The sequence below is a fragment of the Aythya marila genome, assembly GCF_965140915.1.
Source record: "Aythya marila genome assembly, chromosome: 1".
Taxonomy (NCBI): domain Eukaryota; kingdom Metazoa; phylum Chordata; class Aves; order Anseriformes; family Anatidae; genus Aythya; species Aythya marila.
The window spans coordinates 183,015,132-183,031,676 of NC_139042.1; the positions used below are offsets into that span (position 1 = coordinate 183,015,132).

Consider the following 16,545-nt stretch of genomic DNA (forward strand, 5'->3'; position numbering starts at 1 on the left):
TCAGATCACGTCCCCTAGAGAACACAGACCAGACGGTATTAATTGTAGGTGGCGTTCAGTGGCTTAATTCCAATCACCTGCAAATTATCCAAAAGGTGTTGAACAGGTAATGTTATGCGCTTAATGGTATTCCAAGTCAATTCTTGATAAGACAAATTATGGGAAATGACCAGAAATTTTAAATGCAAACATTTCATTTGTTTTCTCAGGGGTGTGCACTTAAATGACTTTGAAAGAAAAAAAAAGTCTTTTGATGTGTGTCTGTTAAGTAAAATGTGTGTCCTGATTTTTTTATTCATTTAATTTGCCAAACAGGGAAAATCTATCAAATATCCTGGTAATTATCAAATCTATAGGGATGGGATTTCACCTCCCAGTGGATGGAATACATTCTTTATCACAGGTAAGCTATATTTAGAGTGCATTTTCACAGAAGACTTGTCATTTCAGCAAACATTTTTTTCAGTATGGTCAAAAATGTTACCTCCTCTGCTGAGCAAGCTTTAAGTGAATCAAAGAAAGAATGTTTGCATTTGCTAGTATGGCTTGCTGGTGTGTATTCAAACCAATTAACCTCATTTCATGGATTCCACTGCAATCTGAGTCATTTGAGACACTGTGCTCAGTCAGCTGTCCCAGGAACTAGAACAACCTCCATTATGTCTGCTGCCAAATTTGAGAAGTTGAGTTAGGGCTAGGCAGATAGCTCTTTCTACCACGTCTAGCACAGACACTCCCCAGGCTTCTTCTATGATCATTGCCGGATCAGACTCAGTGTTCTAGCTCTCCATAAATGTCTTAACCAACTTACAAAGCAGCTGGAACACACCAGTGAATTTAGCCTGTTACTTGTATGTTAACTGGATGATATAGTGAATTCAAATCATGTCCAAGAACTCTCAGATTAGCAGATGGGCTCATTTCAATATCCTGTGTAACTCATTCAATTCAGCATTTTTATTTACAATTTGGTTGATAGGATAGAGAACTCATATAAAATGTGTAGAACAGACAAGTCTGGGAAGCATTGAAGGGTAGAAAGGAGTAATAGTGCCTACCAGCATTGCACAGTACTCTTTCTAAGCTTTCATAGTTTATGTCCAGCAGTCCTATCACACTGAGGACTGGCATTCACCTCTTCTTACAGCAGTAACAGATTGCTTTATTCACTGTGTGATTTTTGCTATAGAAACTGCCTTGCCAGATTTTGCCCATTCCCTCTTTCTAGCTTAGTACTATTTTCCAATAGTGTTTACACAAATTCCTCCTATTGATTTCAACCATTTTCTTAGTTTATACACATGACCAAGTTAGGGTACATTGGGGAAGTGGTTGGAATCAATAGGAGGAAAAACAGTCCTCCTATTATCCAGAAAATAAGCTCCTCCCATAGATTTCAGAGGAGTTCAGTCCTAGGAGGAAGTAGAACTTTGATCTCAGGTAGGTGAAGCAAGGATAGAAGAATATGAAAGGCATCTCTGGATTAGTTTTATCTGTTTCTCGTCCAGCAAATTCCATAAAACTCCAGAAATCAACTACAATATGCAACTCTCATTCTTTTCCTTTTCATATCTGCTGCCTTGACAAATTTATGGCTAACTTTTTTTTCCTATTTTTGGCCTTCCTGCAGTATCTTGAGAAATAATCTCTTTTTCACTATGACTGTGTCTAAGACACCCATGGTCTTATATTCCTTTTTAAGGAATAGTCTTAGTGGCTTTGAAGCTGAAGTTGTCCCTTATAGGAACAATTTAGCCATTTGTTACACAGACATCTTTATCATAGGACTTTTTTTCTTTTTTTTCTTCTTTCTTTTTTTTTTTCTTGAATTATATTACTTATATTAGCTTATATTAGCTAAGTGTGTATTAGAAAGTTTTCAAGTAAGTACATTTTAAACAGCATTGAAATACTCCCATTGAGGAAGCTGTGCAACTACTGAAAAATAATTACAATTACTGCTAATATGATTTTTAGTTTAGATCAGCTTGAAACCAACCTGATTTTTTGTGTAATTAGGGAAAAAATTGTGGATTTTCTTATGACATTTTCTTTTCTGCAAAACGTATTCTAAACAATTTCTGCAAAAATGTACAAAAGTCTTGGAGTAGTAGGTGTTTTTCAAGAGTGTGTTTGTAGTAATTCACATCTGGAATATAAAATGATTATCCTATTTAAAATTAAGTTTTGCTATTTATTTCAATGGGAGTATAAAATAACCTTTAAACAGTACTTTTGACAAAACATTGCAATATTTTATCTGGAACACAGGCAGAAGTGCAAAATTTGTGGAATGAAAACTTGGTTATCCTGGATACAGCAAAAAATTATGGCTATGAAGTTGTTGACACCTTTGTCATCACAATGGGACGCTACAAAGAATTTCTGCGGGGGAAGTGTGGCTGCCATTTCCATGAGGTAAGTTTTTGTATCTTTTTCAGGTATTTAAAAGAGATTTTAACTGCCAGGTGCTTAGAAGCAAAAAGGTATGCAGGTAGGTTCACAATCGTGACTCAGATAATCCTGAACAAAAGCTGTGGAGGCAGCTATATGCATATGGTGGCATTTGTCCCTCACTGCCCAAGGACAGGCTAAGCTGGTGTAATGGCATCTCCTTGAAATAAAAACAATTTTTCCAAGACTTGGTTTTCCAAGACTTACTCTTGGCCAAACCTCTTCCTGGGACCTGGATGTGCACAGGGTTAGCACAGAATCTCTGCAGACCTTTATGGCTACAAACTTGGGCCATGACACCTGGAAAAAGGTAGAAGTACTAATTTTTGCCATGAAGAAATGTCAGTACAGCTATCATATATTTTCCTTAAAGTTCCACAAGATGCAAAGTTCTGATAATAAGGTTTCCTTCATCAGACAACCACAGTATATACTGAAAAACAAAATACACTGTGGCCAATTAAACCTAGTAGTTTAAACCAAACAAAACAAAATTCAGTGGAGATGAAACTAAATTCAAGCATATATTCCAGAGTGTCCTTGTGATTTCTGCCAGCCAAGCCCTAACACAACAAGCCTGACCATTTTCTTATAGCCTATGGATTAAATGTAATTATCTCAGCTGCAGCACACTTAAAACATAATAAAAACGTAATAAATGTATGGCTTTGATTTTTCTGGTTAAACATCCCAGACTGAGACAACAATGTCAGGGACAGAACAGTCCATGAGACAATAAATGCGTTCCCAAAAGAGAGAAACAGTCAGCTGCAACTGGCCATGATTAGGATCCAGTATGAGGCTGACTGGGGCAGAGCACAGGTCTTGGAGCATTTTCAGACCTGTTGGAGCTCATGTGCTGAATGTGAACCTCACAGCTGGTTTCTACCTCAGAATCCTCAGAAGCTCATATGTTTTTAGCCCACTGCTGGGGCCTCTGTCCTGCTCTGGGACCAAACATAATGGATGTGGTTAGTTAACTGATCCTTTAATCTTCTCTGAGCAATGCATTAAAAGGGTGAACATAGCTCAGTCCAAATGGAGCTGGGAAGTAGGGAAGCCACAGAGCAGATACCTCTGCAATGGATAAATAGTTTTGTGGCGTACATGGCTCCTTCCTTTTTGCCCAGACAGATTCCTTGACCCCCTTTGTGTCTAAGACCAAGATGTAGGTATACTTCGTGGGTCATTGCTGATGCTTGCCATTTCCACAGAGCTTTTGAATAAAATGGAGAACTTCAAAGGAAAATATTTCAGATGCTTTGTAGGTGGAAAACAGCCTGGCATGATCAGTCATCAGCATTTTTCATGCATTCTTCCTTCATTTTTCATGAGCTCGTGCAGATTTGGCCTTGCTTTTCTGTCTGAGGATCTCAGCAGAGGGTATGTGTTTCTGGGGAAGATCAGGGAAGAATTTGGATCATGGCACTGTTGTTAATGAGGCTTGAGAGGCCAATGTGCTGAAAGAGGCATGGATGTGCCCAAGAGAACCCATCAGACACCAAAAAACAGACTTGATCCTTGACAAAAGCAAAAATAAAGTCCTTGAATGCTTTTGATACTTCATTAGTTTTAATAGTTTTGTCATCAGTTTATTTCTGAATCCTGGCAAATGGAGTTTCATCAGGTGCTGAAGCAGTTTCTGCTTGGAAAATGGCATTTTGCCTCGAGGATGGAGCCAAGAATGCTATGTAAAAGTCCAAAACTTTTCATGTTTTATGAAACCAGATGAGGTGGATTAAATATATTGCTTTGTACTTTCACTTTCTCTCTCTTTAAAAATAACTTCCTAAACTCCCAGAAGAGAGCACCCCTCTGTAAATGCCTTCTGAAGTAAAGCACAGCCATAAGGCAATGGAAGGCCACCCGTTCTGTGCAGATAATAAAACCTGAAATATATTTGTCAGATCTCATTTAGTTCTCACTAGGTGGTCAAATATTTCCTCTGTTTGCCCTGATAAATTATTTGGGTTCACACTGACACACTTCAGAGGGCCTTGAGTCACCCTGACAGCACAGAAATCTGCAGCTCTGTAGACCCTACAGTCTTTGCTCTGATTGCCAAAGGGTCTAGTCTAATGGGTGAGTTATACTGATCTGGGACAAAAAATCTTGCATAACTCTGGCACTTTCTGCCCAAACATAGTTCTGTGCGCACATGAAAACATGATTTCTTAATTACCTCATTCATCACAAATGCTTATGGAGAAGTAGGTTGGCCAGCAGTTATAAAGGTCTATTTTTTATTCAGATTTATTCCCTAATTTAACAGCAATGAAATCATGGGCACAACACAGAAACTAGCAACCTTGGTATTTCAGTATCTTAATCAGTGCCTGGCTGCTGGGTGAACATTAGATTGCATTCCTTGGAGATCATGCCTAACAGGAATGCAGTTTGGATGATTGGTTCAAGGTGGCATCACTTTGGAATAGCTGTAAGATCTAAGGCATTAATTTAGAAAAATGAACCTGCAGTAATTGCCTGAAAACAAATAACAGCTTAACGGTATCAAATTGATCAGAGGACATATTAATTTTCTACATGGATAATTCTTGGTCTTTTTTTAGTCCAGCCAGCTCTGTCATGACCTTTCTGCCCAGTCTTTCAAGCCTTTGGACATGTTTTTCCTTCATTCACATTTAATTTTGTGTCGGTTGTTTCAATACATTTACTATGAACTTCACTACATATGAACATTGTTTCTCATTGTTCAATGACAGTAAAAAGACATCATCTTTTTACAAGTTAACATGCTCCTGCATAAATGTACACATTAATAAATAAACTTTATTTTATTTTATTTTATTTTATTTTATTTTATTTTATTTTATTTTATTTTATTTTATTTTATTTTATTTTATTTTATTTTATTTTATTTTATTTTATTTTATTTTATTTATATTTGTGCCAAGAAAGTTTAGTGCCTGGCTCTTCTTTTGCTGTCTCTGTATTTCCCACTGACTTGGTCAGGGTGTTCTGCCCTGTGTCTGTGCAAGGTTCTGAGCTCTCCGTCTCATGAAGTTGCTTCATTATTCATCAGTAAGAGCATATTCACTGAGACCAGGCCTTCAGCATCTCACAGGAGACCCTTTTAGCCACCAAGCTTCTGAGGACGCTACCTTTCACTTTCTCACTAGTCCCATAGACATTAAATTATTCCACATGTATTGAACATGATAATCCCAGAGATTTATACATACTGGGGGTCCAAGAAGAAGTTACTGAACCACACTGTGGTTTTGTCAGTATGCTGCCCCAAAACATCGAAGCTGATATAGGGCTGTTGAAATGCACTGGAATTCCCTTCTTGGAGAAATGAGTCATGGTCCACTTCTCAGCCCACCATGGAGCTACGCTGCTCTTGCATCAAAACCTGAGAGCAAGAACATACTAGAAGGGATTGCAGATGAGAAATAGCATAGGTTCCTCAATTTCTTGGGATCAGAGTATGTCTACATTTATACCTTTCTGTAAGTCAGGGCTATCCCGAGTTTTTTTTTCCATGGTAGATGTACAGGCAAGCTGTGAAGTATGAATTTGGTAGTTAAGATCAAATTGTCCCTAATGAAGAGAACACAGAGCCTAATAACACTGGAGACATTACAGAATCAGCCAAGTGAGTGTACTGGGGCTATACATTTAGATTTCAAGGCTTAACTGAGTAGGATCTTGCACAGTAAACAGCATGTAATCTAACAATTTGGCTCACTAAAACAGTGTTTGTAAGCAACTTGCAGCTCAAGGTAGGAGTATCAGGACCTGCTTTGTGGAGAGCTGTCTCAACATTTGTGTCGACACAGCTGTGTACATGTATTCTGCTAGGTGCATGCAGAAAGCATTCACATATGTCACTTCTTTTGCAGGTGGTGAAATCCAATCCCTCTGAAGAAAGTCCACACATAACAATGACGTTATCAAGGCACTATACGCTGGGGAAATATTTCAGCAGTCAAAGCAAGCTATCACAACTGCAGGACTATTCAACAAATTCTCAGTCCCCATATCACGTCCGAGGTCCAATAAACCAAGTTTATTCTGAAATCCTTCTGAGCAGGCTCTGTGCAAGTAAGAGGGAGCTTGTCAGTACATAGCCTCTCCTGGATGTCACACTGGGACTAGAGATGTGCCGCCACCTGAGCGACAATCGAAAGACCATAGTGAATTTATGACGTGCTTCCTCTGTTGACTGCACATGTACCAACAGAGTTGGAGAAGTGATATTTTTCCTAAATCTTTATGAAATGGAGATATGCCCTGGCAGTTTTATGGTTTCAGAATAGAAGATGAAAAGATGCAAAGAGAGAGAAGAGGGGCAGTTACTTGAACTGTTGCCAAAAGCTAGAACAGCTGTAGCTCAAGCAACTGTTTATTAATGATAGTAAAGAGAGAGAAATGTATACACTTGAATGATTTGGAAAGGACTGCTTTAGCTCTTCAACACTATCTATTTTTCTATTTATAGAGACACTGTAATATTTGAATGTATTTAGAAACTGGTTACATTCCATTTTAAAGATTTTTATTGTACATGGATTGGTTCCCCTTCAATATCAAATCTTTTCTATTTAGGCACTTGGTTTTTAGATTTGAAAATGTCTATTGATGTTTTACATTGGAACTCTAGTGTTTTTCCTGAAAACACACCCCTTCTTTGTATCATAGATGGAACAGATGTCTACTCTATTTTCTGCATGTTCTAAAGCTAATACAGAAATAGATTACTTAGACTTGAGACTGGTTGTAACTGTCTCAATGTAGCATGTAAATATAGTGAATATGATGACATAAACTTATTTAAAGTCCCAGTTTAGGAGAGTGGCCATGTGAAGGAAGACTGCTTAGATATGTGCTTCAGTAACTGCCCTGGTCCTTAAGCCAAGGAAGTGTGGTCCTTGCGTGGAAGTGCCCTTTCTTTTATGATTTTTTTAAGAATTGCTGATGTGTGAAGCCAGTACCACAAACAGGAGAAAAGTACTGTTTGCAAGCACACATAAGAACTTCAAGATCTCTTTTATTGCTTGTTTGTTTGTTTGTCTGTTTTTAATCTATCACAAGCAGTATGTGATGTCCTGAGGGCAGAATATACTGCCTGCAACTCTTGCTTGGTGGGGGCTAAACCTTCTCTGGACTCCAGTTTCATGCTGTAGACCATCTACATCACCCATTTTTGCAGACCTGCTCTGAATGAAAGCCAAGGGAGAGAGTTTATCATCATAGGAAGAATCTGTCTGCAACATTGGCAGCAAATTCACAGATGTGGTACCCTGATGGGAAACCAAATGTGGTCCAATCTTAGCAGCTAGGTGATGTGTTAATGGGGACAGAGAACAAAGCCCCTTGAAGCTATTCACTCTATAAATGGCCTAAGACAACACAGTATTATTTTTGTATGATTAAAATGCACCAAGAACACTTGAAATCTAAATAATACTAATACTAATACTACTATTAATAATAAAAGAGCATTTCAAAAGTATAAATCCAGTTATGGAGTCATGGAGCTGGCAATCAAGGCACTACTCACACCATGCACTAGAGAGGGGACTCAGAACCAGGTAAGTATGAGTCTAATGAAGGGTCCACTGAGCTCTGTGACTTTCTTCCCCCTCAAAATTTTATATATAAACCTTCACTTGCTTCCACTGTCTTTGGGAAAGGAAGCCACAAGCAATGTCAGTGAAGATAAATTATAGCGCAGAACTAACCACCATCCTATTGGCCTTGGTAGTACACAGAAAGGCTGCCCTATATAGAAGTAGGACTAGAAATTCATGACACCACATTTAAGATATACCAAAGATCCATAAAATCAACACAGTCCGTATCTCCAGGTAATAATGCAGTATTGTGAATTCTTGCTACTTTAGATAAGGTAGCTGAAGACAGCAGTTTGGAGCCCAACTTCCCTAAATGGTCAGAGGATCCTCAGAAAGAGGATCTGGCCTACCTAATTTAGGAGACTTCCCACTATATTAACAAAGCTCCTAATTTAGGCAATAACCTTACATTTGGTGTGACAATGTGAGTATGTATGTGTTTCTCTATAATATGCTGCTGCTGTGCTTACAGTAAATGTCCCTGAATTTCTACATAAATTTTCCCTGACATGGAGCTTTACATGAAAAGAAGGGTCAGGAACTGTGCATAAATACTGAAAATGTCAGCATTTGGTTTTGAGCAATGTGATAATCTAAGGAATATAATTGTATGAAAATTAAATAATATATAAACTTGGGTCTGGAACTCCAAGTCATCACAACCTTAAATTTGATTTCATATCATGCCATTAATATCACTAGATGCAAAACACAGCCAGAAGTCATTGGCACTGAGATGATCAACGATAGGAGTATTACACTTCTACTTCTGTTAAGATTTCCTTTGCTCATTTAAATCCACATGCTGTTGCTGTTATTTTTATGTACACAAATGTTTTTAAGGCATGAACTGAGTTTGTATGTTTTGTTACTTGTTTGTTAATCAAAGCCAATTGCTGAAGCATCAGCTATAATGATGAATAGAGCTGACTTTGTTATACTGTAGCTGATACTGGTGAATGTACAATTCATCACTTCCAGTTTCACCACAAAATGGTTTACATGTGCTGTACACCCAGATGTCTTAATGTTTTCCAAATCTTAATATTTTTTCAAATGTAGCAAGTTGAAATTTTTCTGTATGTTTGCTTTTTTTACCTATCTGTGTATGTATCTACATGTGTACAAAGGTATTGATACAATTTGTAAACAGATCCTTATTTAAATGAGTTCTTTGAATTATTTTTTTCCATCACTATATATGATCCATATAATCTTATGAATAAATGAAAAGAATGGAGACTAAAACAGGTGAAAACACACATTTTTCACTATTTCACTATAAAATACGTCTGTCATCTATAGGTACATAAAAGAAGAAAATTGAGATTGATATGGAAGTACTGCTTGCTTATACGCATCAACATTTACAGATTAAGACAATAAAATAATTACTATGTCTGAATTCCAGTGAGAGTACCTTTTACTGCAGAATTATCATGTCTGCTATGACATTTTGTCTGAATAAGCATCAGAGTGCTCCTACTATATAAGACTGACTCATAATATAGTTGATTTTTTTTTTCTCCCATATATTTACCTTAGTCACATTATGCACCATTAAAGTAGCAAAGGACTTGATTGTTAAGGTGAGTTTTCCTCCTCCTGGTACAGACATGAATGGCCCTATAATTGGTGAAAGGATTGACATAATCGGGCTGGGGAACAAGTACACTGAGAAGTGGTGTTTCCTGCTCAATTTCTGCCCAGCAGCATGTGGAATTTAGAGTGGAACCAATGTATACTTTAAACTACAGGTAGGGTGACTGAAACTGTGCTGTGAAAAATAAATACCCTGAAATACAGAGCTGTAATCCCAGCTATTACTTCATCCCTTTAACTTTAGCTGAATCTGCAGAATGATGTATCACTGTCCAATGAGTTACTCACTGTCTTTCATATAACTCCAAAAACTTTGCACAATTATCTGGGTTTTAGCCTTGTAGTGTAGACAGCCACCATGATCAAGTCCATCCCAACGAATATCTTTGGAATTATTGTCTGTAATTAAAAAAGATTTTCCTATTTTTAGGGAAATACCCTGGCAAGTCAGCTCTGTCATTGGAGATGCTGTATTTCAACTAGCTTTATTTGACAAGGAGCTGAAAGAATGATCTACAAATACTATTTTTACACTTAGTATTCATTTGAAAATGTTATTCTTTAGAATAATATTTTTTTCACAACACTAAATATAGGCTTTCTACCTTATTTTTCTCTTCTGTGATATATTAAAAGGACATCAAAGTCAATTTATTTACTTAGTGGGTGGGATAGCAGGGCATCCGATTACCTCGAGGTTGAAATAACCACTAATAGTTATGCTTCTGTTGCTATGCTGAGCCAAAGAGAATGCTTTGAAGAAGCAGATATGTGTGATATTAAGTTGACTGCAGTCCAGGGATCTTTCAGATTACTTTTTTAGAGTAAAGCAATTTTTTTAGAGGTGCAGTGAGCTATTTGGCATAGAGTCAAGCTTCTAAACAAGCCCCTGTAGTCTCAGACAAAAAATATAGGTTGCCTGCTAGCTTTGCATCTGGCTTGTTTTACCTCACTAGTATGACTGCAAGTACCTGCTCTACTTCACACTGAACTTTCTTTCAGATGACCAGAGAAGTTTCTCTTTCACCTTAGGAATCTCAGATTTGGGAAATTTGAGAAATGATTATTGCATATACAGGGTGAATCTTCAATATATCAATGTTATTACCTTAATCTTTTTGTCAATTCCAACAGCAAAAGATCACAGAATCACAGAATCACAGAATTTCTAGGTTGGAAGAGACCTCAAGATCATCGAGTCCAACCTCTGACCTAACGCTAACAGTCCCCACTAAACCATATCCCTAAGCTCTACATCTAAACGTCTTTTAAAGACTTCCAGGGATGGTGACTCCACCACTTCCCTGGGCAGCCTGTTCCTGAGTGCAGCTGGCTGAAGCACGCCTGTCCTCTAGGACAGTGATTTTCCCTGTTGAAAAAACAGTTGTGTTATGGTAAGTACTTAGTTAGGGTGCACTAGCACTTAGCTCTTTACAGAGCTTGCCTTTATCAAGTCATATTCCACTGCCATCTTAACCTGTGGAAGGACAGGTCTTCAAGACACCAGAACAGATGATTTATGATGCAGGCACACCTATGTATTGGTGCTGATAGTAATCCTGTAGTATTTACAGGTACCTTCACACCACCCACTGAGCATAAAAGCCCTGACTACACAGTGCAATGAGACTCTACATTTTAACCTTACTTGTATGTGGTTCAGTGGTAGTAAAGGTGATGTTACATGTGTCAGTCTGGGTCAGTACCTAGAGCAAAGTGTCCTAGAAAAGTGCTCAAATCATTAACTTGGATGGTCAGGATGACCCCACAGGGTCACAAAAGGGCCTCCTGAAGCATCAGTTGCTATTGCAAAGGACTTGTCCCTTTTCTAGGTTCATCCATCTGGCTGCTTGGCTGGTTCCCAGCCAGCTGTGGGCAGCCTTTCCTGCAATTCCTCAACTATGTTCAACAGCCTTGGCAAGGTACACCATGTTAAATAGCCCTGGACTGAAGATAAAGTGTATGTTTAAATGAAATTTGACCTGAGGTCTTTGTGAAATGCAGCACCTGTGCAGCTTCTCCTTGATTTCCTCTGGAGGTGAGCTGCTCTAAAAAGCAACCGAATTCCATCCCCTTCATCTCAATCTCAGACAACAGTGTCTTTTCTCAGCTTTTGGCAACAATTTTTCCTGTTGCTTTTCTGCATGAAGAATGGGAAGAATCTTCTCTGCGCACTCCTGCCTAACAGCATGAGATGAGCTACATTTGCACACAGTCACTGTGGTAGGCATTTCCCTCGTGCTTCATTATGGGGACAAAACACCCATGGCAGATGGTGTTTTCAACATTGTGGTTTTCCACTCTGTTTTGAGCAGTGATGGGCAATGCAGTTAAAGCAGCCAGTGCCTCAGTGCTTCTCTCAGGATATTAAGGAGACACGAGGTGAGGACGAGACTGGAGAACTAAAAACTTTGAGTGAGGAGCCCAAATACCTCAGATGCCCTCTGGCAAAGCCAGGGCAGTTAGGAAGTGCACACTACAGGTCAACTGGATGAAATTAAAGTCTTCAGGAGCCCCTTAAAGTCACTAACTTCTGTGGGATATTGCCTGAATTTGAAGACCAGATCTGTGTTTGGCAGTTTCTCACTTGACATATTCTGAAAATGTCTTTTATCTTTTCTTTTGTACTTACCATTATCAACTTCCATATTTCCTTTATGATTCACTGGGATTAAGAAGCTTAGAGTAATATTTCTTCTCTGCCTGATAATGACTGTACAACCTCCCCAGATAACAGCCACACTGTTTTATAGTCACTAGATCAGTTTTATTATTTCTGCCAGGCTTCTTTCCTTTACTTCCATATGCCAGCTCCAAAGACTCTATATACTTACAGATAATCATCTATGGCTTTATTTATAAGGTTTTTAGTGCCTCAAATATATTTGAAGAAACCTGCTGATCCTTATTTATCCTAATAGGATGGAAAACGCTTTAAAGCCTGAAAACCTGACCTTGCAAGTCATTAGGCAATGCACCACCCAGCATGATCTAGCCCCAAACTGACTTCCTTTAAAAATAAAGAATCAGAGTCACATCGTCATATATAACATGATGTTGTCTCCTTCTGAAGTTTTTAGTGGAGTGATTACAATTTGAACGTAATTTGTATGGTCTGATATGCTTTTATATATATATATAAAACAGGGCCTTTGATGATCTCTCTTTACAGCAAATGGTATCTATTAGCTACTGTAAAATTCTATTTCAACATCCTTTGTGCACTGTGCCTTTCCTAGCTATTATAAAATATGTACATACAAGGGGATTTACTGCTGATATTAAAAGGTTAAATCATAACAGGTCTTACTGCTCCACCCAATATTGGCTCCAGAATTCTGTATTGCATCATGTCTCTGTAGTAACAAGGAGATAGGGCTGAGTGATCCCATGCTGCTGCCTGTCTGTGTGGTTCTTCAGTCTACAGAACAGCTCAGGACTGAAGCCCTGGAGGAGCTTTAAAAATAGCACACCTGCAGGTATAAGAGCAAAGCCTGAATATGTACTCAAAACATGTTGACCCTCGAAACAGGTTCAGCTTGGAAGTCGAGGATAACAACTTGAACAAATTATCCATCTATTTTCAGGCACCAGAACCCAGATTCCTCCCACTTGACTACAGATATTTAACTGAAGCATTTTAATTATGAATGTGCTCATACTTTGTACTCATCACAGAAAGACCAAGACTTGAGTTATTCTCTAGCAGTATCTATTACTTCTACAGTATTGTTTATTGTACAGAGAGCCAAAAGCAACACTTAGAAACCTGTGATGGAGACCTAAAGTTCTGAGAAATAAATGTAAGCTCAGCAGAGGAGTGGGCATGGGATTCGTTGAGCAGGTAGATGAAGTTTTCACATTCCCACTCAGCTCGTTCAGATCCAGAACTTGGTCACAAGCCCACCACAACCACCAGCAGGACATGCTGATACATTTTCAACATCTGCTCCTGCAGCTGGTCGATCATTTAACTGTGCACTGTATCAGGAGGAAACCAGCCCTGCAGGTAACCCAGAACATTCAATGGTAATATGGGATATGCAAGGTCAAGACTTTTCATTTTCAAAAATGAAGAACAAATCTCTGTCTATGGCTATATAGGAGTACGTGATGGATGTCTTTCTTTCTGTGAGACAAGCCAAGCTGGCAGGTGCTTAACTCAAAAAAAAACAAAAACACACAAAAAGTATTTTTCAGTTTTAGACACCAGATCAGAGATAAGTACCTGGCTTGTATCTGAGAGCCCCATCTTCCAACATTTATTCCTGTCCTGGAAGTCTATGGAGAGCCTAAATAATTTAGGGGCTGCTGACTTTACTGTGCCATAAAAACATCTATCAGGTGTTAGAAGCTTGAACCAAACAACTTGGTCATGTATCCTATTTGATTCCATGAAAAGTTCACTGCTCTGTGCATTTCTTCCATGTCTTACACACAGCATTACACCCCAGACATCACTGGCTGTTACTCTGTGGATATAGCTGTTCATGTAAGTGCTCTCTAACCAGGCTCACTCAGAACAATGTAAGCTAGAATTGAGCTCTACAAATTAAAGTGTGTAAACTAACCTGAGTAATTTCAGATGATTTGGGCTGAGAAACTATTAGATAGCAGCTATGCCAGTAGGTGAATAGAAGTGTCCCTAAGAGCACAAAGGGGAAAGGTATGGGATGAGCTGGAGGCACAATGGAGCTGTCAATCTCTCAGGTTAGCTGCAGACAGAAACAGCATCTTGTCCCAATAAAGTCCTGTTCATGATCTTGTCCTGCAGCTCCTGGGATTAGAATGTCTGGCTTCAAAGCAATATCCTTAAATTAATATGAATAAATACCTGCTACAAATACAAGACCATAAATGAGACAAAAAGGGTCAAAATCAGGAACTTCTGAATGTTCTGTAACTATATCTAGCTGTGCCTAGGGAGTCCCTAGGGACTATAATTAGCCTATAAAACAAGTTAACACCTGCTTCACTTTTCTTAATTAAGATTCAGCAGAGATGCAAGTCATTTTAATGAGTGATCTGTGGCTCCGCAGGAGCCAGTCTGGAGCAGAGGCTGTCTCAACAAGGCAGCACAGCTTGTGCAAGGCAGTCACCACGACGCCAATAGGGTACACTGTCCTTGGTTCCGCTCCTCCCTGGGCATCCAGGTTTCCTGAGGGGCAGAATATCAAGCATTTAGTCACTATTTGTCCCCCAGGTTCACAGTTGTTTTTAGTTTGGGCTGATATCCTCTAGAAAAAGTTGTATTTTGGCTGTAGAACAGTGAATTCAACAATAATAGTGCTTGCCTAGGCCTCGCTCACAGGCACAGCCTGGGCAGGTACATTGACAGGGACATGTAAAACTTGATCTGCAAGGGACGAATAGCTCCTGTTCCTCTGAGCACACACTGATTCCATTGCCTTCTGGTTCTGTTCAGGTGCGCTGACCTGTTTATAAGGTACCAGCACCTAAATAACAGAACCACCATCGTAACACTGAAGAGTATGGTCCTATACCTGATGGGAGATAGTAAGACAGCACATTCTGGTGTTGCAGAAGGACAGTGACTGAGACTGTATGCCAAACAAGGATGGCACTTACGTATGCAGAAAGACCATTTTTATTTTATTTTTTTTTTTTTTTTGAGGAGGTGCTCCCCACTGCAGTTTTGCTTCGATTCCTTCCATTTTGGGACAGAAGACTTGCTCTTCCCACCATAACCAGGTCTCTGCCACCTTCTGGAACTTGGGGAAGCTGGGATGGTCCTGCCCCTTTCCTCCATCCTTGCCACACATTTTCTGGGATGTGTAAGTGAAAAAGCTTGCTGGCTATTTGTTGCTTGATTCTAGGAAACCAAAATGATGTTGTTGCCTCAACTGGGCAAAGGCTTTCTATGCAGAGCATAGAAGATCTGGGTAAGGAGAACTGAAGGAGAGAAAAATCCTGCGGCACATTTAAGGTTAACAGTAATTCAGCCACAGACAAGTCACTGGCTATTGTCCAAGTGACATGTCACTTGAATACAAGCTGAAAGAAAAGCCAAGGCTTGATTTACAAGGGCTCTTGTAAAAATGTTATGACAAAACATGGGTACAATTTTGCCTGTTTATGCTTCAGAACCTTTCACCAAACAGTATAGGTGGACCTAGCCTTATTTTTTCCACTTTCACACCATGGCGTATTTGTAGGCCTTTGCTCACTGCACAACAATATTAATGACAGTGCAAGCTGTGCTGATTAGACAGAAATCTAAGCTCCCCCCTTGCTCATGCATGATGTCTTATTACTTTTGAAAGACACAAAGACACTCAGTGGAAGTGCTGAGTACCCTTCCAGATTATTTTTGACGTCTTAGATTTAGAGACCACAATTATGGAAGCATCTAAGCAAGTTCCCCATCATGGCCACACATTCAACTATTAATGGACCTGTTTCCTGGATCCATAAGCATTTTATGGCCATCTAGTCCAGAATGCAGATAATGTTGTTTGGTATCAATGACTTACACATGAATCCAATATGTGGACCTGATACCTGGGTCTTTTTCCTCATGTTTAGACTCCTTTCTTCAACAGCTCATATTTTTATTTGACAAAGATCCTCCCCAGAAGGGCTTCCAGATGGCCAGAAAATGACAAAACTCTGAAGCACAAAGTTCTTCAGATTTGCTCATGCTTTACTTAGATGCTCACATTACTCTTCATGAAGATGAATGCATGCAAGCAATTCATGGGCTTTCCTGGCTCATCCTGACCATTCCTGCAAACAAACAATTCTGTTTCTATTACAAAAACATTCAAAGTCTTTTATTTTTTCTTCTCAAATCTCCTTCTGCCTTTCATTTAATAACTGTTTTTAAGATCTTTCAGACTTTATTTTCCATTTCCATCTTCTCTTGGTC

The 16,545-nt window shown here is 39.0% G+C and overlaps 1 protein-coding gene across 5 annotated transcripts in view; it reads left to right on the top strand.

The window, feature by feature from the left end:
• Positions 1-9,407, top strand: part of CPED1 (cadherin like and PC-esterase domain containing 1) — a 146,969-nt gene extending 137,562 nt beyond the window's left edge. For 4 of the 5 annotated variants that reach the window (XM_082760410.1, XM_082760411.1, XM_082760409.1 and 1 more), the window contains 4 exons: positions 5-106; positions 316-403; positions 2,272-2,418; positions 6,321-9,407. In XM_082760410.1, the coding sequence (XP_082616536.1) occupies positions 5-106; positions 316-403; positions 2,272-2,418; positions 6,321-6,548 (565 nt within the window). In that variant the 3' untranslated portion in view covers positions 6,549-9,407. Of the gene's footprint in view, positions 1-4; positions 107-315; positions 405-2,271; positions 2,419-6,320 lie in introns of those variants that run through there. The other variant, XM_082760413.1, reaches the window with a different exon arrangement.
• Positions 9,408-16,545: the final 7,138 nt, after the last annotated feature.